This window comes from Centropristis striata, chromosome 11 (assembly GCF_030273125.1).
Source record: "Centropristis striata isolate RG_2023a ecotype Rhode Island chromosome 11, C.striata_1.0, whole genome shotgun sequence".
Lineage (NCBI taxonomy): Eukaryota > Metazoa > Chordata > Actinopteri > Perciformes > Serranidae > Centropristis > Centropristis striata.
The window spans coordinates 24,712,285-24,739,311 of NC_081527.1; the positions used below are offsets into that span (position 1 = coordinate 24,712,285).

The 27,027-nt window shown below is 36.3% G+C and overlaps 2 protein-coding genes across 3 annotated transcripts in view; both read left to right on the top strand.

The window, feature by feature from the left end:
* Positions 1 to 2,890, top strand: part of LOC131979867 (junctophilin-1-like) — a 44,726-nt gene extending 41,836 nt beyond the window's left edge. The window contains exon 7 of the mRNA XM_059343930.1: positions 1,868 to 2,890. The gene's annotated coding sequence lies outside the window, so the exon portion shown is untranslated. The remainder of the gene's footprint in view (positions 1 to 1,867) is intronic.
* Positions 2,891 to 15,187: 12,297 nt separating this feature from the next.
* On the top strand, positions 15,188 to 19,314 carry LOC131979871 (zinc finger protein 260-like). 2 transcript variants are annotated; one of them, XM_059343936.1, is made up of 2 exons: positions 15,188 to 15,630; positions 17,619 to 19,314. In XM_059343936.1, exons 1-2 carry the CDS (start codon positions 15,462 to 15,464, stop codon positions 18,416 to 18,418), a joined length of 969 nt encoding a protein of 322 aa, XP_059199919.1. In that variant the 5' UTR covers positions 15,188 to 15,461; the 3' UTR covers positions 18,419 to 19,314. The 2 variants fall into 2 exon arrangements, with proteins under 2 accessions (XP_059199919.1, XP_059199920.1); XM_059343937.1 differs by having other exon boundaries at positions 17,631 to 19,314.
* The last annotated feature ends 7,713 nt before the right edge of the window (positions 19,315 to 27,027 follow it).

Here is a 27,027-nt window from a genome sequence, read left to right on the forward strand (position 1 = left end):
AACAGTGACAGAAAGGAAAAACAGGTTTCTCATTTGTAACTGTTAACTGATGCTGGCAGCTTAATCAGCTGCAGCTAGCTGGCTAATAAAGTTAATGTTAGCTTCCCGAGTTTGTTGAAAACTTTATTTATTACTGACTCACCTGCAGTGTTGGGAAAGTTACTTTAAAGACTAGTTGCTGTACTAAGTAACTCCCCCAAAATAGTAACTAGTTGCGGTAATAAGTTAAACTTTATTAAAAGTAACAAAGTAATTTCAAAGTTACCTATTTAAACTATTTTCAAAATAAATCATGGAAAGCATAATATCTTCAATTTAATGTATTCATTTATCTATTGATCATACAAACCATGATCATCATAACATACAAAGTGCACATTGATAATACTGTTAACTAATTTTTGTGGATGATTGTACGCTTTATTTACAACTACGCTAGTTTGCCTAAGCACTTATATCTCTCTCTTTTTTGTAGCGACTTTATCGCTAACCTCATCTGTTATTCACTTATGTTAGTCTCTTAGCTTATCAGCTAGTGATAGCTTCTCTCTGCTCTCGGTGTGTTAGATGTTTAGCTCCTCCTCGGCCTCCTTCACTGATAAAGTTACATGTAATAACCCGGTGTGGGCCAACCTAGTGCAGCGGCTGGTGGCTGTCTGAAGGAAGCATAAGGGCTGTTTCCACTACCAGGCAATACCTGGAATGAGGCGGGTCTCACTCGCCGAAACGCTCCTAATTTGAATACGAGCAGTCTGGAACCAGCTTTTGTCGGGACTTTTTTTAGTCCCTGTAGAAGAGCAGGGTCTTTTTTCTCCCCTGAAAACAGCCTGGTTACTGATTGGATAGATCACTATTTGTAAAAGCCGGCGAAGCAGTGTTCCCAGCTTAGCAACTTTGTTGATAAATTTCGTGACTTTTCAGACCCCCTTAGCGACTATTTTTCAAGAAAGTGACTGGAGACAAATCCAGCAACTCCTTCTTACTCTTCTTAACGAGACCCTAACGAGCCGGAGGCCTCTTGTTAAGAAGAGCCGCCGTTAGCGGCAGTTAGCTACAGTTAGCTCTGTAGCAGTACAGTGTGTATGTGCTGCTGCTACAGGAGGTGTTCACTTAGCGATCTCTGTTTGTTTACAACAAGCACCAGACACTCTGTGCACAGTTAGGGATGTCGTTAATTCACAACCACTATGTTTATGATCAGTGGAGACTCTGATCAGAGATAATTAGCCATGCTGCTTTCAGCTGCTGATGTTGTGCACAGTTAGCGACGGCGAAAACCAAACGCCACCACCGGAGTCTCTAAATCCCTCTGGAGGCCTTTTTGTAATGGAGACACACAGAGTGAGCGGACTTTCGAGAGGGTGTGGCCTGAGACTTTCCGGTTGACCACTTTCCCCCTAGTCGAAACATGGCTAAAGTCCCAAGCCGAGCCGCCACCGCAGTGAGAGGAGAAGCATTCCATCTATCCCCGAGACTACAAAAGTTATTGAAGAAAATGAACATACATAATAACATAGGAAAGACTAACCAATTACTAACGTCTTATGCACTCATTACAACAAAAAATAATGTTACTTTGTAATGCGTTAACCCCAACACTGCTGACCTGTAAATATTTCCAGCTAGCTTATTTTTATTTTAAAACCAGAATCCTGTAAAAGCATTGTTAATGTGCAAATGATGGCTACATGTATGATATTGTGTTGTAAGTGTGAAGCTAAAGCCAACAGGAAACATTAATTTACTTGTATTTAAACAATTCTGTTAATTTACTTAGTAGTTGCAATAGTTGCAATATAACGGCAAACACATTCCCTGAATGTCATCCAACAGCATCTGTCCATCTAATCTCTCTTCTGACCCGCAGTGGACTCCAAAATAGTCGCCGAAGTCGCTAACTCTCTATCGGCCAAAGGGGCTTTTTGAAAAAAAAAACAGGCAGCCCTCACAGAGGCAGACATGGGCAAAACGCAGGACTGAAAATAGACGAGTGAAGGTGGAGAAGAAGTTGGGGCTGACACACAGAGAGAGAGAGAGAGAGGGGGAAAAGCAGAACGAGAAAGATGAAACCTCCACTACTGCCACTCCTGCACCCCACCCCCCTACCCCCCACCCCTGGATGGACTGAATGACTGTCTTTAGTGCCCGAGTCCAACTTGATTGGACTGGTAATGATTTGTGACTCCACTTAGAGTGCAGTGAAAGCTGAAGCAAGCAGTCGCTGGTTGAAAATTGGCCCCTGAGCCCTAACTATGGATTCTCTATCAAGCTTAGAAATAACAGGGGGCCTGAAGAGTGGAGTGAATGTGAGTGAATGTAAGGGCCTGGCGTCTATGCTGCCTATTAATGCGGTCACAGTGTGTGTGCACCTCACTTCATCCAACTGTTCAGCATATTTTGAAGCTTTCAAACGCTGCAATAAAAAAGTTTGTGTGTTGTTCAGCTGAGTTGAAGAGAATTTGTTTCCTAAATGATCCAGCAGAAGAAGAGAGAGAGCACCTTTACACTGTTCACTAGGGTCGTCATGGTAATAATGGCAAGGCTTTGATTCAACTCAACTCCCATCAGACAGGCTGCTTACACTTTGGATGGACAATATTTCAAGCACATTGCAGGTTGTGGCAGCCAGAACCATTTTGAACTGTAGTGCACTTTAACTGAACTGTTCACCAAGTCCTTTATTATTTTTTCATCAACTTGTTTCTGCTGCCATCTGCTGCATAATGTATTCATTAACAAAATATGTCACTTTGTATATCAAGAAGGTTTTTCAGCGGCCTTTTGTTCAGTTTTACTTCATCTCGACTTGTCTCTTACATAACAATCCAAGCTTGTGCATATCTCACTGTATTTTACACAGTTCTGCTTCTTGTGTGTGTGTGTGTTTGTGTGTGTGTGTGTGTGTGTGTGTGTGTGTGTGTGTGTGTGTGTGTGGGTGGTGGGCGGGTGGTGGACTGGATATGTTCAGAGATGCACTTTGCGCTGATAGAAGCCAACAGCTGCCTTACTATTTTACAGAGTGACGTGTTGGTGGGTGAGAAGGGCCCAGGCAGGAATGTGAAGCGCTCGGCTGCCATGTCCTGAGAGAGTGACTCTATTTCTATCAGTCTGTCTATCGATCTGTTCATATCTGTTTTTATCTGTTCCCTGGATCTCAGTGCCTGCCATTTTATATACCACATCAGGTGCACATTAGACAATCAGAGGTTTTTATAACATTTGTAAAAAATGCAAAAAATAAAAAACACAACCTCATAGTTTTTAAATGGCAAAGGAACAGTATTATTCCACGGTGTTTGGATAAAATGAGTCTTGGTACTGAACCATGGATTTGTAAATGCATTTTGAACTTTCATTCATCATCAGCTCATATGCTTATCATAGAGCTGTATATGCCAGATAGGATTGTAAAAGGACAGTTCAATTAATTTACATGTTTAGTAATGTGTAATCCACTGTTTGAACATGTTTTAGCTGAGTTTAGTTTAGTTTAGTTAGTTAGAGTTTAGTTTATATGTATATATATATACACTACAGGCCAAACGTTTGCAAGCAAGATCAAATTTCCACAAAAAAAGATCATAGTTTCATTGCTTTACTTTGCAAAAAAATAAATGTGACTATTATATGAAGAGTCACGAATTAGAACACATTTTTACTCCTTTTTCTTTACTCAGCTGCTTCAATTTTAGCCATTTCTGTGGTAGTTTGTCAGAGATATGAACACAGTTGAGATTTATTGGAATTTCTTTTTAATCAAAACTCTCAAAAGCCAAAGAGCCAAAGTGAATAATGCAAACTGTTTGTTTTTTACTTTTGCACTGAAGTTGTGACTCTTCCAAATCTTCTCAACCCTAAAACTAAGCCCTTTGTTTCTTGTGTTAACATTAATTCAGCAATAGTCTGCTAACATTAATGTATACCTAAAGGTCAATTGAGGAAAATGGTTCAAATCAATAAACACACACACAGTCTGTTCATGCAGTAAACACATCCAAAAACCCAAATAATCCATACTGGTTTTTGAGAAAGCAATTGTGAACAGAAACTTGGAGTTGCTTCCAAACTTTTGGCCTGTAGTGTGTGTGTGTGTGTGTGTGTGTGTGTGTGGATATATATATATATATATATATATATATATATATATATATATATATATATATGTATGTCAATTGTAATTATAAACTGACCACTGGCACAGGTACAACCTGTTAGCAGCTAGCTGTCACTTTAGCTCATAGCCTGCAGTATTTGCTGAAATACTTGAATAAAGTCAGTGGGCAAAGATGAACTCAGTGTGAAATTAACATGATAAAGGAAAGTCACACTTTATTTGGATTAGTTGATTTGGATTAGAGCCTAGTTCAGCTGCCAGTCAGTGTCTGTATGGTGTGTTCTGGTCTGATTCAGCACATGTTGGTAGTTGGTACAGGATGCTCAGCGTCCAGATCAGCATCAGATCAGTGTGCACATTTCGTCATCAACACACATATTACATTATGAGCAAAGAACAAGACCTTAACCTCCTGAGACCCAAGCTTTTGTTTTGTATGTATTGTTAGTTTCTCCTAGATATTTTGGATTAGTAGGACCTGATTAGTACCAAAACTAAGCATTGTTTTTGAACAGGAAGTCGTTTTTGAAAAAAAAAGATGATGGGTTAATTTTACTGTATAACACAATCAATTCACTAGTTTATAAAGCTGTTTATTTCTTTACATTTACACCCTCTCATTTAAAGAACGATAGTAAAAGTCTATTCGTTCTCAAATGAGTACTTCCTGATTAGCAGTGTCGTAGCTTGATGCTATTGCTAAAAAAATAGTCAAACTACAAACATTATTAAGCACAAATAAACAAGTTTTAACCATAAAATCTGATCAGTTTTTGTACCTGGTCCACTTTTCTGGGGATAAGCTGCTGATTGACTTTACCAAGATGCTGCCATTTGATTTTTATACTGATTAATGTATTGACTACTGAGGACAACAGGTCATAGTTAAGCAAAATTAAGTATAAGGTCCAGCAAACCTAAAATTAAATGGCCACATATGAGGACGCAGGGTCACAGGAGGTTAAGGTGTGTGTTCATTGATTCCTCCTGACAACAAGAAAATACCATGGCAGCAACGTCCTGACTGTCCAGTGACAGACCCTCCAATGGTGTCTGTCAAGTCTACCAGTATACAAAGACGTGATCCATGTCCCACTTAGTGTTAGCTGATACTCGTTTCTATTTGTCCTGCATTTTCTATAGCATTATTTCTATAGCGTTATATATTGGAACATGTAACACACAAAGTTCCAACCATGTTGCCGTCTGTTTTCTCTCCGGGCCGCGCTGCATTTCAGGGTTGTTTGACGTCGTTGAGAGAAGCTTAAGTTGTTAGGAATCCAAGTGTTGTTGTATATTTTTTTTATGTTTGAGTCCATTACTAAACTAGCAGTAAGGAAAGATTATTTAAAGATGTTAAGTTGATGATAACAATTTCTCTTATGTTGTCTTACAGAATTCATGTTAGAGCCTTTGTCTCTATTACACACACACACACACACACACACACACACACACACACACACAAACACACACCCACGCACACACACACACACTGGTTAGCATGCAGTATCAAACATTTGAACTCTTGTGGTCTCAGTCACACAATCCATCCAATAATAACCTCAAAAATAACAACATTGAAGTGACTGAATTTTAGGCCACAATACACAGACCCTGATGACAAATAGATATTTTTTATTATTTTTATTTTTTCACATTTTGATGTGAAAAATGCATTTTTTAGCTTGAACCAATGCAATACTGTGGTTGCTGAATAAGCTGAATCATGTTTGACATGAACATTTAGTGATTTACCTTCTATTTGATGAATTATTATCAGTGGATTCAGTCTTGATAATGTGTAACAATGATTCATTATGAGTTATTGTTCAATAATCAGTCAGTTACAACAGCAAGCCAACATGTATATGTTGGTGTTTTATCTGCTTTATTTTATAGGTTTATAATTTACAAGTCAGAGTTCTCTTCAGGAAGTTTCGGACATTATAATTAAAGTGTTCCCGTGACGGGATCATTTATTAATACATACAGTGGACCTTCAATTAATTAATATTATTATCAGAATATGTATTATTTGCAATCAGTTGCTCATTCTGTAGATTATTTCTGCAGATTAATTAAGTGCTTTGTTACTCATATTGGGATGAAATGACAACATGTGTGCCTGAGTTGAATGATGTTGATCACTTCACTGCACAGATGTGATGTCATCAGCCCTAAAATATGATAAACAATACTTTTGATTGTTTCATTTTGATCTGAGTGGCCATGCCATCGTCTGACCTGTAGGTTTGTGTAACAGCCCAGAGCAAGATGAGCTTTTATTTTGTGTTTGGGAACTGCATTTCTTTGAGACCTTTATGTTCTCATATTTGATGCTTTTCACGTTTTTATTAATTTATTTAAAGCTGCTGGTGTGTGAATGCTGGTTTCAAAATCAAGTTGTTGCCCTTTGAAATGAGCCACTAACACGCACAATGCCGTGTCAAATATATATACATATTGATGTATACATATTAATGTATTTGTATGAAAGGTTTAGTTTGAATATTTGAACTCTTAATGAAGTTTACGTTAGGAGGAGAAAAACTGTTGTCTTAAATCTGTTTCCACCCTGATTACTGGATTTAGCGAAACTCATTTTTGTTATGATCTGATTGTGGTGCCGAGTTTAGCATGCAGATATTGGCTGGTTTAGTTTAGTTATTTTGGATGTCAGAGTGAAATACTGTATAAAGTGTGCAAAAGTTACAGTCAGTGTGCAAACTCAGTCCCAACAAAGATGCCATTTTAGAGTGGTAACTCAGTCAAAAGCTCCATTCCCACTGGTTAGTAGGATCCCACTGGAAGTCCCTTGTAACACCCGCAATGTAATAATGCCCACAAACATAATAAACCACAAACGTAATAAAAATCTGCAGCTTTTAATGCAATAATCCCACAAACGTAATACATTTTCCACAAGCCAACATGATCCCACAGGAATCCGTGAAATAGCCACGGATTCACTTAACTCGAAATCCGAGGAATAGCCACGGAATGACTCAAATTTCCCTGAAACTGACACGGATTTCGCTACAATGCAAGTTAATGACAGTCATATCCCGTGGCTATTCGAACATACAAAGTGATTATCTACATTCACTGAGTGAATATTTAGAAAAGAAAACATATATTTCTCACTAGAAATGTAATCAGAATCAATTTTTATGCAGAAACTAAGTCAAAATATTGATTTTTTTCACAAAAAATTAGATAACTGTCCGCCATGTTTTTTGTTCTGACCGCCGGGACCTTGAAAGTCACGTGACTTGGAACAAACCAATAGGAACAAATATCCATGGAATAGCCACGGGATATGACTGTCATTAACTTGCATTGTAGCCAAAATCTGTGTCAGTTTCACAGAAAATTGAGTGATTCCTTGGCTATTCCACGGATTTTGAGTTAAGCGAATCTGTGGCTATTTCACGGATTCCTGTGAGACCAAGTTCCACAAACGTAATAGCCGCTGCCTACTATAAATGTAACACAAAATACAGTTTCAGTTAGTTATGTTTTTTTTAAAAACTCTTGTTTTTATTTTTATTTCAGTTAACGAAAATGTTTTTTCAATTAAAGTTTTCGTTATTTCGTTAGTTTTCGTTAACTATACTAACCTTGGTGTATAGGCAAACAACAACAACAACAACCATTATTCTTTGTGTTATTACATTTGTGGGAAGTTATTAAAATATTGAAAGTTGAAGATTTTCACTTCCCCACAAACGTAATAATTCCCTGCAAACGTAATAGTTATTACATTTGTGGGAAATTCCCTGTTACGTTTGTAGTAGGCAGCATCTATTACGTTTGTGGAAAATGTATTTCATTTGTGGGATTATTACATTAAAAGCTGCAGATTTTTATTACGTTTGTGGTATATTACGTCTTTTTTTTTTTAATTCTTTCATGATAACACAGATGACTGATTTGTGGTTCGGCACAGGCTGTAAAGTAAGGAAATCACAGAAATCTGCTGTTCGTTGAGGTTATTGTTGTGAAAATGTAAATAAATGAAAACAGAAACTTGAGAGTACACTAGCACCATATCACCAGAATGAGCCAGAGATATAGTTGTGGATACTCGGTGCCTCACGCTGCTGAGAGGAGAAACCTTTATTAGAATTCATAGAACTGTAGTCACATATGTAACAAATTTTAAAAAGTTGATATTTTTGAAAACGCAAACAGGATGTGACATAATACATGAGGTCTTAAATACCATGTGACACAACATACATAATACAAGGAGATTTTTCATTTAGAAAAGTTGTGAATTGGAGCTTTTTGCAAATTGTTCTTGATTTCCTTTGATGTTATAAATCTAAGTTCATCGTTTCTTTTCCCAGTTTGAGAATTCCTAGTTGACAGCCACTCAACAAAGCTGGCTTCCACATTATAGTGACTTATCACCAGGAAGTGACCTTTCAACGAATGAATGAAATGAAAAGCCATTAAGTGGTAAATAGATATTGCTAACAACGTGTATTTCAGGAAATGTATTATAAATGAGGAAGTTTTGTCTTAGAGATGAGCTGCAGACATTCTCACTTGAATTTGTCAACTCTGTGGTGGAAGTGGGAGTGGGAGGGTTGAATGTCTGGCTGTGAATGGTTCTGAGCTGTTGGAACTTAGAGGTATAGTAGGTGAAATGAGCAACAACATTATGGTATTAAAGCACATAGTTCATATTATGTAGAGCTATGACAGTCTGATTTCAAACTGTATTAGACCCACTCTCCAGCATCACATTAACCCTCTGGGCCCACTCTAATTTACTACCCTTTCACACCCTTCGGGCTGAAAATGTCCACTTCCAAAAAAACACGATAAAAACTTCACAGATTGATATTTTTTCTACTGTTTTCTGCATAAACCTCTTAAATAACTTCCGCCCTGCTCAAAACTACCAAATGTTTAAACATTTTTGGCATTTTAACACTTTAAATGCCAGTTTGATTGCATGGTGTCACTAATGTTCTTTATGGAAAAAAAACCACAAGTCAATTGAAAGATTTAACCCAAAAAAGTTGAAAGAAATACATATCAGTAATATTTTTATAGCGTTTTTGGAAGTGGACATGTCGGCCATCAAGTTGCCATGAAGGGGTTTCTACAATTTAAATCTGACACTACACAAAAACTAAAAATGCATCAAAATCTATTTTGTTGCTAATCTTTGACATATCCAAGGCTGTGATAAAAACAAAAACAAATGCCCCAGGAAAAAAATATTAATCTGTAAAGTTTTTATAGTATTTTTTGGAAGAGGACATTTTCAGCCCGAAAGGTCTGAAAGGGAAGTAAATTTGTACACAGTGTATTATAGACCCATTAAAAAAAAATTGAATTTCAAAATATATCAAGAAAAAAAACCTTTTTCCCAAAATCATGCCATTTTCAGTATCACAGCCAAAAATAATTAAACAATAAAACAAAATAAAATAAAACAAAAGTGAAAAATGACAAATATGGCTGAAAATGTCCGGAGTGGTCCCAGAGGGTCAACGGGCTTAGACTCACGGCCATCGCTGCAGACAATACAATCAGTTTAGTAAGTTTAAGTGAAGGTGACTGATATGAAGTGTTCATGCTTTCGTATGAATATACAGTATTGCAAACAGACCTTTGTGTTTTTAATGCAGTGCTCTTTTCAGCCTGAACACTTGCTCGTGTCTGGGCCTTCATTACTGTAGTTGACTGCTGATTCCTGAGGAAGGTCTGTGGTGGGCCCAAACACATAGCTTATCAATATGATGGAGATGATCTTGTTATGATCTTTGGTAACACTTTACAATAACCATCATTTATAAATGGTAAACAGATAGTTTATTAATGTTTAATCATCATTTATAAACCTTATATAGGCCATTTAGAATGGTTGATACATAATTTATTAATGTTTAACGAACTATATCATTTACAAATGGCCAATAGATGGTATATTCATGTAAGTTTATAGTTACTTTACCATTAAAACACAATTCAATTATAATTAATTGTTTGTTAAAAGTTTTAGTTGTACTCATTATAACATTTTTAACACCATATTAAGTATGTTAATGATTTTGAAATTATTCATGAAACCTTTAAGAAATTGGTTGAAAATATTTAAAGATTAAATATGTATAACACTTTGTAAATGGCTAATAATTGGTTAATAAACCATCTATAAACATTACTTAGATGGTTATTGTAAAGTGTTACCTGATCTTTTAGTTCCTTGCTGGAGCGTGGGTGTTGTTCAGTTTTAGGCAGAGAAAATACTAACATCAAGCTTTACTCAGGTCTGATCTTACACAGGAAACAAGGTTGTTGTTAGAGAAAGAGAAGGGAAGGATTGAAACAGCAGTGGTCTGGTGAGAAGAAGAGAAGGGGAGAGTCGGACGTGTCACGGATGTTTGAACCTGGGTGGTACATTTCCTGAGAGCCATCAGTTTGTGTTGACTTCTGTGACAAATCAAAGAGAATCCTTTCATGCTCCTGTGTATGTGTATGGAATGAGTCTAGTTTTCTACCCCATCAGGACAATCTCTTGTGACTGAGACCTGAAATAAAAATGACAACCTTTTATTTTTGTCTCTGTACAGAATTTATATGTCACTGTGTATTGTGTTTGGTGTTTTCGGCCTTTTTAAGAGCCTTTTTTCTAAAACTTTTTATGTCTCTTTTTTTTTTGAATATTTGGCTTTATTGCTGAATGCAACTGTCATCATGACCTCTGCTGGTGATACAGTGCACATATTGTTATCAGTTATTTTACATGACAACAATTTTGTTTGTTTTTTGGCCATTGTTTCTATGGAGAGAAATTAAAAAGCGGGTTCACATTTTTTTGCTTGTGCTTTATTTCCTCACTTTGCTTTCAGGTGTCAACACTCACTTCAAGAACAACAAGAAGTTACTGATCACTATAACATTTTATTGGCTCTGGTAAAATGTAATGATCCTTATGATCCCAGTATGACTGACTGATCCAGTCAGTCACACAATGAGCAGGAAGAAAAGAGTGGCAGTCCCTGTTGCTGAAGTTGTTCTGGCCTCCAGCATGAACCATTTATTCCATTAGAGATGCTCAAACTAAAAAAGTAACTAAAGTGTGAAAGTTGGCCCATCGCTCTAATGACCAAAATAGTTGTGATGGCTGACAGCTGCTGGCCTGCCTGGAGACGGGATAATACTGAAGGTGTGAGAGAGGGGGCGTTCAACATAGGAAGTAAACATGAAATCATCCTGATGGGGGAGCTGGGACCACTAGAAAGAGCTTGTCCAGTCATTTAATTATTTATTTTCACAGAAAACAAATATTGTAAAAAAAATTACGGTGAAAACTGCTAAACCATGACGGTAAAAGACCGTAAAATGATAAATGGGTTAATTCAGTTTCAGTAATAATGAAAGACTAAATGTATCATCCAAAACAGTATTTTTTTAAACATTTTTTTTAATACATTACTCCTATGTAAAATACACTGGCACCATGTTTGTAACAAAAATATACACATATATATATGTGTGTGTGTGTATATATATATATATATATATATACACACACACACAAGACATCACTGTTTTTGCATTTATTTTTTGTAAAAATACCTTTTCTCACTATCTCTAACAAGAATATACTGTAATATTTAATGGTAAAATCTTTAATTTATGCAGCATTTATAAAGTATTTTCTGGTCAATTATATGACAAAACTGTTTACTTTTGACGGGAAAACATTTTATTTTTTATGGTAAAATATGGAATATAATGGCATTCTTAAAAGTGAAATCAACAGTGCTTATATCAATTTACGGTAATATTAGAAAAAGTTGCACCGTATTTATTACGATAAACTTCTGGCAACCACAGCTGCCGTTTTTTACCGGAAAAACAACAGTTCTTTTTTTTTTACAGTGAACATTTAGAGGTAGATAAATAGTAGAAATATAAATGTGACAGAGAGTATATCTATGGGGCTGCTTTTTCTATCGCCACATTAAATGGATTTAATGACCAATAAGAATGTCATCGTTATCATCATTTATAATTCCTCATACATGTGAGTGTGTTTTTAAGCCATGCTATCTGATCTGCTGACGTACCCACTTCACTGGCCATAGACTGTATATAAATGGTCGGGGCCCTTAATCTGAAAGATGACAAACATGGTGGTAAGGGCCCATCAGGATGCTGAGTTACTGACCTACGCTGACATACGCCACCATCTGAACCAGATAACCAGATTGGAGGTGCTGGCTTTTGTCATGGAATTATGTTTGTGCATTATTTTCTAAGCATTTTTTTGCAAGCACATGAAATTATATATATATATATATATATATATATATATATATATATATATATATATATATATATATATATATATATATATATAATATATTGCATAATATATATTATATATTACATAATAAGCCTGCAACCAAGGTTATAATAGTTTTGGATTTTTCATTAGTTTTGGTTTTAATTTTGTTGTCAAGTTTTGTTTTCAAATTCAATTAGTTTTAATGAGTTTTTATAGTGAGTTTGATAGTTTTAATTAGTTTTTATATTTTGGAAAATGCTTAGTTTTTGTTTATTTTTTATTAGTTTTAGTTTTTTAGTAATGGGGTATTTGTTGGGTGGCAGGTTCAATACGGTCACAATAAATGTTTGTCCTTTGTCTGATCCATCTCAGCCCCAATAAGTTTATTAAGTCATAAAACCAGATAGATGAAATAGATTTCATATCAACCAAAAAGGTTTACGTATGAAAAAAGTTGACAAAGACGAAAACGAAGGACATTTTCACTATAATGGTAGTTAGTTTTAGTTTTTTTTTTAGTTTTGTAACCACAAAATACAGTTTCAGTTAGTTATTGTTTTTTTTTAAAAACTCTTGTTTTTATTTTTATTTCAATTCGAGTTTGTCGTTATTTCATTAGTTTTCGTTAACTATAATAACCTTGCCTGCAACTGACCATAATTTCCATTAGAAAATAATCTGTTGATTGATTCTTGAATATTTGTGAAAAGCAATCATAGAGCTCCTGAACTTCTGAAACCACAGCACTACAGATTGCAGATATCATTTTCTGTAGAATAAAAATCCTGACCTACAAAGTACATGGACCAGTCATCCCAAGACATTTGACAGAGGGCTCAAAATGAAAGCTGGACTTCCCTCCCCTCCTTGTAGCTGGACTCTGCTGGTTGATCTGTCCTGTCAGGTGAGGCTGAGGGCGAACTCACTCCATGGTCTGACGGTTTGGGAGGTAGAGTATTTCAGTGTGAGATATGCCGAGGTCCAACACCATTGGTTTCTGTCTGCCTCCGGTATGTAAACGAGAAGTGGTGTCAAACCTCAACCATCTCCAGATGCACACGCCCTCTCCTATTTCACAGGTCATCACTTCTCTGCTGCAGGATACCTCACACGTTAACCAACCAGAGAGCCACTCGTCCACTCGGACTGAGGACATGACATCGAGAATCACAGAGCTGCATTTGGTTTTTGTTTATTAGGCTATGTGTTGTTGTTGTTTACATATTCTAGAACTCAATTAACATTTCCATTCGTTTGAAAAAGTTTTTTTTCCCTCTAACAGACTATATTTTTTATATCATTGCATATAATGTGATGTTTATGTGCACTGCAAAAAATGTGTGTCTAAAACAAGATAAAAACACTAAATCTGAGGGAAATGATCTTGCTGCATGGACAGATAATTTCACTTGACAAGATTTCTTAAATTAAGATTATTAAATCTAGAAATAAGCATGTTGTACGCTTAAAATAAGAAATGAACTGAGATAAATTAATGCTGCAAGCGGCGATGAGCTGGCCCGAGCAGAGTGACCTGACAATTATTTGTTTCTTACGATAAAGATAAAGAAAGATTAAAAAAAACTTTACATTTAGAAGTATTGGATAATTTATCTTGTTTTAAGAGTTAATTTCTTATTTTAAGTGTTCAACATGCTGATTTCTAGATTTAATAATCCTAATTTCAGAAATCTTGTCAAGGTAAATTATCTGTCCATGCAGCAAGATCATTTCCCTCAGATTTAGTGTTTTTATCTTGTTTTTAGACACACCTTTTTGCAGTTTGCGTTATATTTATGCTAAAAACGAAAAGGTTAAATTCATATAAACAACACAATGATGTGGTTGCCAGGTGTCACATGGCTCAGTGATTTCATATTTGCAACACAACTTCTGATTATGGCTTTCGGTTTGTCCTCGAATAAATGCTGCAACTTCTCCACTTCCAAGTAAGGTTCCTGTGTGTTTGGTCCATTCGGCAAGCCTCAATGTATTTAAAATTGGGTGTGGGCTACCACTTCACTAGTTCCTGAAGGGGAACTTCATACAATCATTGCAAAAGAGAAAACTGCATAAACTGCCTTTTATTAATTGATATTTAATTTAATGTGATGTGTTTACTGTAATGCCCAGCAGATGGCAGTATCGGAGCATAAATGGCAACCTGTTGACTTTCTAGTAGATTGGAGGAATAAAGCAATAAATTGGTGTTTTGCAAGCCATCGATTTAACCTGGGGGTCCTGGGGTCCTTTTTTGACCCCAAATCATTTTCAACATATGATTAATATTGGTTAACTTTCATAGAATAGCTTGAAATTTTCAAGTTTTTTCAACTTTCTTCATACATTTTTACATGTTTTATACATTTTAGCACCTGTGGTCCTCAGGGGTCAAAAAGGACCCCATGACATTAGACTGGTTTTAGGACATGTAGAAAAAATTATTAGCAACGTTTTTTTTCACCTTTTAAGGCAACTCATGACCAACAAAATTATATTTAATTTTCTTTCTTTTTTCATTATTATTGGTCAATTTTAGCAAAATTAGACCCCATTTCAAGAGAGAAAAAAGTAATAAAACCTGAATATTTTTTTCAATAGTTATAGTGAAATATAGTGAGATTTTGTGGTTTTTATATCATTATTTATCTGAAATTGAAAATCTAAAAAAAAAAAAAAAAAAAAAAATTAAATAAAAACTTTGTCACAAGATAAAACAGACATCAAGGAGTTAATGTTTACTTATAACTAAATTTTGACCAAAAATGTAATTACTGCAGTTAGACTTTGTAAGGCAGTATAGTCGGCCTATGTTTGTTTGTTTTTGGATATAATAATAATTCATAGATCAGTTCCCATCATCCTTCAGAGGGGGGCGATAATTTACCAAAAGCTGTTTGCCAACCGCTATCAGACAGAGGAAGAGGAAGAAGAAGAAGTAGATCATAATAATAATAATCATCATCATCAAACAACAGCTTTGCTCAGAATGACAGCAGACGGGCCGTGAGCAGTCATCAGTAGAACATGTCCAGGCTGCAGAGTGTGAAGATGTTCGTCCAGCAGCGGCTCTCTGCGGCTGTAGACGAGATCCTCATCCATCTAGAGAGCACCATGAGCCAGTATGAGGAGGAGATGGTCCGCCGTTATCAGCTGGATACGGTTTCTGACCCGAAAGAGAAGCTGCAAAGAGCAGGTTTGTACAATAACACATTTACTGCACCGAGTCATCTTTAGCTTCACTAAACTATCAGCAGCCCGTCTCTTCACTGACAGACTTAACCCTTTGATGCACAACATATAAACACCTTCTAATGCACAACAGGTCCAAAACAAACAGATTCAAGAACAGTTTCTTCCCAAAAGCAATAACAACCCTGAACTCTCATATGCACTGACTTTCCATATGGACTTTATTACTGCGCAATATTCTTGGCAATGTGCAATAATTTGTGCAATAAATTGTCCTTCAATGTGCAATATATTTATGAACACTAAATAGCATCATGGCAAATTAAATTGAAGACTGTGCACCTTACCTCCCTTTCTTGCCTATGTTTTACATTATATCTACATTTACTTGCCTAAGTAGGTGTATGTTTATGTTTATATTGTATATCTTTTATGTATTTTATTTATTGTCGCACTGCTTTCTGGAGTCAGCTCTTAAATCTCATTGTACATGTGTACAGTGACAATAAAGGCATTCTATTCTAAAAATGACCTGCATTCATTTCCCATGTTATTTCGTGCTGGCTGTATGGTTGAATATATATATATTTTTTTATTACAACAGATCATTATATCCATTTTTCCTTTCATACTTTATGAAAAACATTTTTTTTTGTCTTATTAGATCAAGTTTACACACATGGGTCAAAAATGACCTTGTGCATTAGAAGCGTAGTGATACTAAAAAGGGTTTTTATTCAAAAAGTAAGAAATGAAAACAAAAAATAGGATGTATGATGATCAAAAACAAGTTGATTGAGGAAAACTTGGAATACTGAATGATGTAATTAATTTATTGCAAAGATATAGAAAATAAAAACCCTGTCGGGTCACTTTAGACCCATGTTGTGCATCAACTGTGAAATATTGATTTAAATTCTTGTCTGAGAGAATGTGAATTAAGGTGACAAAAACCAACAACAAATCAAATGTGAATTCACCCTGTACACACTGTTTACCTTATTTATGACCAAACAATAATTATACAGAATTAATATTACATAAGCATTACACAGCTTGGGGGACATAAAAAAAATCAAAATCGATTTTACACATTGATAATTAATTCATGTTTGAATTCAAACGTTTTCTCAAAATGTCAGTGGAATTCTTTTCAGAATGATCTGATTATGACCAAATTCAGATTTCAAATTCAGATTTCCTTTATTGTCATTGCACAGAGTAACAAGTACTAGGACAACCGTCCAAACGTATACTTAAAACACACAAACAATATGACAGAGGTGGACAGGCCAGGGAGACAGAGATGGAAGAAAAGGAATATAGCACAACATGAGGAGAGGAAAGGAGGACAAAAAAATGAAAAAAACCTCAGCAACAAAAATACATACACCATACACTTCACAACATGAACAGACTTATGACTTATGACATGCCACAGGGGAGGGGGGCAGCATAGTCAAGCAGCCAACCATCTAAACTTTAGATGTTCTATGTTCTCTTTAAAACCACCAAACAATAATTTTACCTTGAATCAGCGCTGGGTGGGTGGGGGCAGGTATGTATGCGTATCTGTGTATGTGTAAGTTTGAGTGTGTAAGCCTGAGACCCGCCTTGGTCCAGTACCTAATCAGTCCAGTCTCAGCTCACCAGAATGACAAAAAGCGATTACATAGCCGTTGCTATGGAGACAACCTTCCTAGGCCCCCGGCCAGCAGCATACAGTCAACAGGTGTCTGTGGGAGGTTGAGAGATGGGGGGCAGGGGGGGAGAGTCTCGCAGCAAAATTTGAAGGCTAATGAATATAAAACTTCTCACAAAGGTCCCATTACACAGCAAAATACAACCATACACATTCTGAATTCAAGTTTCTCTCTTTTCTGAACTAAGACTAGCTTAATTGCCACGTCATTCAAACTTGACATAAACAAAAAAAAAAAACGAACCTAAACTGTTTTGATTAGTTTCTTAGTTACTTTATCTGTTTTTCAGTTTTTTCTCCAGAAGTCCAGCATCAGTGGCTGATTAAAGAGGAGCAGCAGGAGGAGCCAGAGCAGCCGGACATTAAAGAGGAACAGGAGGATTTTTGGAGCAGTCAGGAGGTCAGGAGCCATCTGCAAGGCCTGCAGGAGGAGGAGCACATCTTAGGGTTCTCATTCACTCCTGTCCTTGTGAAGAGTGAAGATAATGAAGACGAAGCTCATTCTTCACCGCTTCATCAAAGACACAGTGAGGAGGAGAGAAAGGCAGAGCCTCCAACCAGCAGCTCCACTCAGCAGATGAAAAGAGAAGCTGGAGGAGAGGAGTGTGGAGGATCAGACCCTGACAGGGTTTTAGTGTCGCATTTTAAATGTCTATCTGGATCTGATGACAAAACTTCACACAATGAAGAAAGTGTTGATGGCATGGCGACCAGGAAACCACAGACACATTTAAATACTATGAAAAATAAAGTTCCTGTAAGAGATATGGGAGGTTACACTGGCAAGAAATTGTTTAGCTGCTCAAAGTGTGATAAAAGATTTGGCCAGAAGCACCATCTCCAGACACACATGAGATGCCACACTGGAGAGAAACCCTTTAGTTGTTCTCTTTGTGGTAAGAAATTTACTCAGAAAGGAAATCTGACTCAACACCTGACAGTCCACACACGGGAGAAACCATGTAGCTGTCCTGTTTGTGGTGAAAGATTTGCACAAAAGGGAAATCTGACACAACACATGACCGTTCACACAAGGGAGAAAGTTTGTGAGAGATTGACTAACCCGGGTCAGACAAAGCTAAGTTATTAAGAGTGGACACATGCATCCAGGGCTCAGGAGGTAATAATTATAAATACACTTTATTTATATAAGGCTGTGCATTCTAAATGCTACACGATTATTATTTTTTTAAATGCATGTTTATTCATTCTGTTTAACCCTAGTGTACTCCTCCCGTCGACTATACACCTTACTTCTTTTTTTAATAATCCAAAAATGAACAATGCTTTCAAAACATAAGTTTCACTAAAAGTTGACATAACCTACAATGTACATTCTCATCAAGAAATTATTATTTCAACTACTTGAACTATTGGAGAAAAAAAATCAGGTTTTATTACTTTTTCTCTTGAAACGAGGCCTCATTTTGTATATTTGACTAAAATTGACCGATAATAATGAAAAAAATATGAAAATTAAATATCAATTTGTTGGTCATGAGTTGCATGAGTTGATCATGGGTGCTATAAAAATTTATAAAACACGTAAAATGTATGAAGACGATATGATCTATGAAGGATGCAGAGGTACACATATGCTGAATGAATTTTAAGCAATTCTGTGAAAGATAACCTATATTAATCGTATGTTGAAAATGATTTGGGGTGAAAAAGGAGCCCAGGACTACAGGAGGGTTATACCTAGTATTCCTGCACTAATTATGTTACTGTTACACTATTTGTAGAATTAGATTCCAGTGGTGGTTGCTTAGGATTGGTTCCGACAGTGATCCAAACATTTTCTTAAAAAACTCCAGAGTATTGGAGTCCTAATGTCAAAATGTATTGAGAAAAGATAGATGTACTCATTTTCAAAAAACATAACATCTTTTTCTCAAACCAAATATCCTGCTTCCATCTATTTTTGTTGCCATTTATCCTTTCAAAAACATTTTCACTGTGGTCAAAAAACAGTGTGATGTACACACAACATAGTGGGGCGGATTAGCTGAACAATCGTTCATTTTGTGATAAAAGCATCAAATTTGGTACACTCATTGCTGAATACATGTTTAATGAATCTGGATATTGGGCCAGCGCAAAAAAAAATTCTGATGGCTGTGGCGGCCATTTTTAAAAATGGCCGCCGGTGGTTACTGGCGTGGAATGCTTTGCCTACCCTACAGCTGCTGTTTCATGTTTTCAGCACCACAAATATAATTTAGAGACATGTTAAAGTGACAAAAGCTTTATTACAGTCTAATAGAAAATAACATTAACTTTGTATAACATTTTATTAGGTCTTGATATTCCCATTCACAGGCTACGGCCTCCTCTTTGGCTTGTATTCTTCTGTTAGTGGAGTGGCTAAGTGATATAATCTTTCAGCTTATGATACAAGCGTGTAAATTGGCATGAACACTCTCCATGGGTCACTTGACAAGAAAATTGTCCGAGACATTTAAAAATTTTAAGATGGCGGCCATTTTTCAAGATGGCCGACACCCAAGTGGAGCAGTTAAGTGATATAATGGTTTATTTGGTGATACAAGCATACAAATTGGCATTAGCAGTCTTTGTTGGTCATTTGACAATAACCCACCCACAGTTACTTGAAATTCCAAGATGGCGGCCATTTTTCAAGATGGCCGACACCTTAGTGGAGCAATTGAATGATATAATGGTTTATTTGGTGATACAAGCATAAAAATTGGCATGAGCAGTCTCCATGGGTCACTTAACAAGAAAATTGTCCAAGACATTTGAAATTGTAAGATGGCGGCCATTTTTCAAGATGGCCGACACCTTAGTGGAGCAGTTAAGTGATATAATGGTTTATTGGGTGATATACGCATAAAAACTGGCATGAGCAGTATCTGTGGGTCACTTGACAATAAGCCAGCCACAGCTACTGGAAATTTCAACGCGGCAATTTTTTTTTTCAGGATGACTGCCGCCTGCCATGTGGACCTTTAAATTATGAATTTCCTCATAGAAATGTATTGGGTTCCTCAAGAGAGGTTGTTTGACTGTGCTTTGTCTGACTCCTTGCCCACGACCTGTCCAGTTTGGTAAAACCTGACAGGAGTTCCCTCCCACAGGCGTAGCTCTCCGGGTTCACCGAGGTACACAAGCTCCCTTACCATGAGGGCTTTTTTAAATACTTTAAATACTTTTTTAAATACTTTAAATTACTTTTTTCATAACTAACCATTACTACTGCCATTAAACATGCCAAATAAATACTCAGGGGTGGGGAAACACAGTTGTGGTGCTGAACGGACAGTGCTCCATAATAATAATTGAGCAATGGTTAATACTGAATGGCAATAATGACAGATCCAGAGGCAACAGCAGCTCTGGCTGACACGGAACCATGACAAACAGTATCTGAAACTATACTAGGGAACTAAACTGAAAATGTGAAAGCAATGTCACAAAGTAAAAACTGAACATGTCACAGTAATAGACTGGTGACAAAATAGAACATAATGCGCCGATGTGGCGAGGGGAAGCCGAGCCATAGGCCTACACTTGAAAACACAAAGGACAACAAGGAATAACACTGGCAAAAGAAACAAGCAAATAAGTTCTAGCAGGGGCAACTGAGTCCATATCTGTAGCACTTACACTTTCCAGTACAAGCCTTGGTGCACCCACATTTTGTCAACTCCCAACAACTCTCCGCAATAGGTGGAAGTGGAGTCCAGAAGACTTTCCACTCCTTGTCCTGTTTAACCCATCCCCAGTCGGACGGGCTCGGCATTTGTGGATGTCTCTCTTCAATGCCTGTCCCCACACATATCCAGCCTCATAAGAAGTCTGGGACCTTCTTGACCTCTTGACATGGATATCTTTGGTATTTTTAGTGTCTTTAGCAGCAGTAGATGCTCTCTTTTGGGCCCTTTCCAGCTGTGTGTTGTTGAACATAAGTTTACAGCTTGAATGATATTTTGCTCTGTTTCTTGTCAATGTGCTTTCTATGGCATCACCTTCATCTAGTCAGGTTGGACTACGTAAGATAGGCAGAGCATTTATTATATGAAATAATGGAACATTTCTTGCAATGGTATCATAACCAGTATGATCTTGGTGTCCTGCTGTTTGTTTTCTCAACTGTTATGATGGCTTCTGCAATGTCTGCAGCAAATTCAAAGGCAGAGGCCGAGGGTTTAGCCTTTTACCACCTTTTAATAAGCACTTTGATGTATGGGATACAACTAAGTTCATGCCTTAACCCTACACTTAGTCCAATCGTTCATCCAATGCCATTTTTACCCTGTACGATCTGTACACCACCCGGTTAACTCAAACTACTCAGAGAGTTGTCGTCTCTTCTTTGACTAACTTTACAATTGGCTGACATTGAACCCCACTCTGAGTATAACAGCAGTCATATATCACCAGTGTGCCCTGGTAGTGCAGATACTCAATCTTGTCTAATCTGTCTATGATCAACAAATCAACACAACTGTATTATGATGTTTTAAAACTTGTTTTCCAGAATAATCTAAATTCCAATACATTTCTATGAGAAAATTGATCTTTTGAGGATCCAGGGCCATCTTGAAAATAGACATTTCAAGTGGCTGGGAGTGTTTTTTTGTCAACCCCAGAAACTGTGGGTGGCTTATTGTCAAGTGACCCATGGAGACTGCTCATGCCAATTTTTATGCTTGTATCACCAAATAAACCATTATATAATTTAATTGCTCCACTAAGGTGCCGGCCATCTTGAAAAATGGCCGCCATCTTGGAATTTCAAGTAACTGTGGGTGGAATAAACAATTCTTGTGATTTATTGAGGTAATCCGCCCCACAGGGGATGCACATTTTTGGGGGGTGCTACCCACACGTTTAGCCCCGTTGCTCATTCCATGAATGCACGATCCTTACAAGCTGTACCTCGTTGTAAAGGTGACTAATCAGGCTTTCCAAAAATATACAATTCATCACCAGTTGGTATTATTAAAAGGGCAGTTTTTATTCATCATTGATTTATTCGTATAACAAATGCCTGCCACGGCCACTAGGGGGCGCTTTTGAGGTGGCCCAATATCCAGATTTGTTTCAAACATATTCACCAACACATCTACCAAATTTCATGCTTTTATCACAAAGTGAACGATTGGTGTAAAATATTGAGCTAATCCGCCCCACTAACAGGAATATAACCATGTATAACCACAGTCAGCCCCTACTTTCTGGTCATGCTGGAAGCTGACAGGGTTCTGGAAGAGCTTTTTCAAGATCATGTCAGAGGTTCTGGGTGTAGCGATCACTCTCTGTCAGCTCATTTTGCTATTTTTGGAGTTCCCTCAAACTATTCAGAATTCACTAAGCAGACATTAAATGTTTTGCCTCTCTAATTGTCCACAGGTGTATCCTTCTACAATGGAAGTTGCCTAAACCCCCAGCAGAACAATCCTTGTAGACTGACCTGATGTCATTCCTTAAATTAGAAAAAATCTAATTTTCACTCCGAGAAATTCTATACTACATGGCAGCCTCTTATCTCATATTTCGCTAATATAGCTGCAACTCCTACAGTGTAGGAGTTAACAACACTTTCTGTTTTTTTTTGTTTTTCTTTGTTTTTGTCCAGCTGTGCTCTTACATCAATATGAATGTACAAATGTAAAGTGGTTGATGAGATATTCTGTTTGAAAAGATAATGTAGATAATGTTTTGTATGTTTTCTACTTGTTTGTTTGTATGTTTTGTTTATTTGAGGAATAAAAAAATCATGCATCTATTTGTAAAGGTCATGTAACATGATGGGATGTGTTTCAATAAACATTTATTTAAAATATCGTTATCAATAAAAGGCTCATTTTATATATCTGCATTTGGCACTTTAATCTATAAGTCATCACTTGATACCATCAACTAAAAGCTATAGTTCCCCAACTCCATTGGTCAGCACTTTGCCTGCATTTGTATGTTGCAGTGAAATACAAAGCCACAGTGAGTAAAATGTAAAAAGAGCAGGAGTCACTGGGGTTCAGAGGGTAAAATAACTCTTCTTTTTTTTTTAGACAAAGTTGGGAAATTTTCGTGGCATGTGTTATAAGACTTTTTTAGAGTGACTCTTCAAAAACGACGATTGGATTCAGAGTATCAAGGTTAAGTTGAATTTAATATTCTTGTACAAGAAGGAGCGTTTAACAGTGCAACACAGCAAGTGAGGTTACAGACAAAAAGGCTCCAACTAAAGAGCCTGGACACTTGGTTTATATGCATCAACCCTGCCATGGATTCTGTTGTTCTTTTTCCCTTACAATGGGCCGTTTCTGACGTGACTCTAGATCAGCTATTCTCAACCTTGGGGTCCCGACCCCAATTGGGGTCGCGAGATGATTTCTGGGGGTCGCCAGTTGCACTGATTATAACATTTTAACACCATATTAAGTATGTTAATGATTTTGAAATTATTAATATACCTTTAAGAAATTGGTTGAAAACATTTCAAGATTAAATTTGTATAGCACTTTGTAAATGGTTAATAATTGGTTTATAAACCATCTATAAACATCACTTAGATGGTTATTGTAAAGTGTTACCTATAATTTTTACAACAGCATGCACGGTGTACAATGTTTGTGTGCACCCTCAACATGAATATGAAAGAAGTCAACATGATCTGAGGGACTGTGTCTTCTGCAGAGGACACAACATCCAATCAGATGTGTTCATGAGCCAGCTGGGGTTTTTGGCCCTAGTGGGTCAAAGCCACTCGCTCTGTGCTGACTGTTAAATATGAAAAAGAACAAAAAGAACAATGACAATATAATAAGTAATAAACCATGAATTTTATCCAAAAGTACTACAGACCTGTCTATTCAGGGATCACTCTTAAAGTGCGTCATGTTTGATCCAGAGAGCCGCTCAGCCCAGCCTGAAGTAGAGAGAGACTCTTTATAGCCTCTGGGGAGCTTTTTATGAAGCAACGCTGCACCGAGCAGCTATTAAATGCATAAAGTTTTATATGACACCCTCGTTGCCTCATCACCCGGGTCCCTGATGTAACACTTGTGTTATGTGTGTGTGTGTGTGTGTGTGTGTGTGTGAGTATCAAAACAGTTCCTGATAAAAGGCAAAGTAGTTCTGTCGTTTAAGCCTTTTGTTTTGTCTGATGTTTTCTTTTTCTTTTTATTGAACATTTTAACAAACATTTTGCATCTGGTATACATAAATCAAACCCCTCCAATAATACATCTTCAGATTACACTTGCCATCTTTCATGTTGAATCAGATATAAATAAACTTTACATTTTTATTCACTCCAATAAAATTATGCAACTGAAATAGTAGTCATCCAATGTCATCCAAAAATTATGACTAATCAAACAGCAATTTGTTCCAGTGTAGCAAAATTTGAGAAATAAAAAAAACATAACTTTTCAACTTCTGTAGCTACGAACCAGGGTATTCTGGTGTTTTCTACAAGGTGCTGGTCAAACAAAAATGTATTGCATGTTTTTTGTATTTTAATGTTTACATATGCAAATGAGGCCATATCTCATCAAATATGCGCTCATTTGCATACAGACAAATGCTGTATAGTTATTTTGCATGGGGCACTTCATTTTTTATTCCATCCGTCCATAGGTCAACACTGACTCCTGACCAGGTTCCCTAAAGGTTTTCACCAACTCAGACCACCAAGTATACATGTTTACTCTTGGAAAAAATATTTTGAGCATGACTTTATGCTTTATACTTTAACGATCTGATTTTGTCTGTATGCAAATGAGCGCATATTTGATGAGATATGGCCTCATTTGCATATGTAAACATTAAAATACAAAAAGCATGCAATACATTTTTTCTCATCTTAATATAAGTAATCAACTGAGAAAGTTTCATGGTGATATCTATTATTTAATTTTTTTACCCTATTCACCTGTGGTGTCTTGACTTTATTGGCTTATTATGCTAATTATGCAAATTGCCCAAAGTGCAACTTTTAGCAACCAAGTTAAATTCCATCCATTAGGCCTATAGATGACATTTCTGCAATAAAACTTTAGGGTACTCAACATTTCTGGGTTCAAGAAATTACGACTAGACTAGTATTAATGGTTTAAGCCACAGAAATTACAACAGAATATTAGTATTACAGATTGTAAAAGGAGATTTCAAGAACAAAGGTGAAATATTTTGAGAAAGAAAAGTTGCAGTGTATTGGTATAACAGTTATGAGGTAGGGGGACATGATGCAGCATGTATATGGACAGTCATCAGCACTGTCAGCCTGCCAGCAGCAGAATTTCCAGGCGAAGTCTCCAGCCAGATGCTTGGAAGAGATTGATCAATAAAGTTTTGAGATTATATACACTTTATCTGTCAAGAATTAATCACAATAATTTCATGGAAATATTTTATTCCATCTCTACACTGCCCTACAAAGTGCAGTAACTACATTTTTGGTCGAAATTGAGTTATAACTAAAAATGAACTCCTTGATGTCTGTTTTATCTTGTGACAAAGTTTTAGATTTCAATTTTACTTTATTTCAGATAAATAATGATATAAAACTTCAGTAACTACAAAATCCAACTTGAAACCAAAGCAAACTGCAGTAATTGCATTTAACACGTTCTGCTTTGCATATTTATACGCATTTAAACATAAAACAAAAGGAGTGTAGTCTTTTATTTCTTCATTGTGTTGAATAGTTATTAGAAATTAGTGAGTAGAATTGGTGAATATTAGAAATTTTAAGTTTATTACATAGGGAAATTATTATCTACATAGTGATTAAGTAAAAAAGTGAGATAAAATATTAAGTCCAAAACACACACATCTTTGAATAGAGTTGTTAAACACTTTTAAATACATTTATAACAAAATCAATTTGAAATAATAATTATTTACTAAAAACAAAATATAAAAGCTGAAAGAAGACAACAACATTGTAGTTACTGCACTGTTTTGCTGTAAAACGTTCTAACAGTAATGCAAAACCAGAGTGCAGTAACTACATTTTTGGGGTCAAAGGTCAAATAAATTGTCATGATTTTTTAGCATAAAAATGACATAATTAATACATGTAGAAATACGTGTCACATCACTGACCTACCTATAACACATTTGGCTGGCCAGTTAGAAAACTTTAAAGCAGTTTTTCTCAGTTTTACCCTTTGTGTAGTTACTGTAGTTAGTCTTTTAAGGGCAGTAGGTGTCTGTGTCTTCCAATAATAATAATAATAATAATAATTATCAAACAAATAAGTAAACACGAGTCCAGAAAAATTACCACAGTGTACTTTATTAAATGAATTTTGGTAGTTCGTGTTGCATTAGATTCAAATAAAAATTTACAAAAATCCCATATATACAAAAAAGTTTTTTTGATCATGTTTATCACTCTTGATTTATTTTTACAATAATATACTTCAGACTTTCATCACACAATGAAACTTACTGAAAGACAATCTATTGTCTTTTAAACAGTTGTATCTTTTTTTAAATACACCACATACACCACATTTGTCATTTTTTTCTCTGTTGTATATCGTCATAGTTACAACCATGATGGTGGCATCAAACCTCTAAACACACCCTTCACAGTCAGAACTGCAAAAGAGAGGAATGTTCTTTTTTAGCGTGTACACTTCATATATTTATTTACAGATGAGCTTTTATTCACCACTATCTGTGGCACTCATTGTTCAACCACCTCTTTAAACAGAC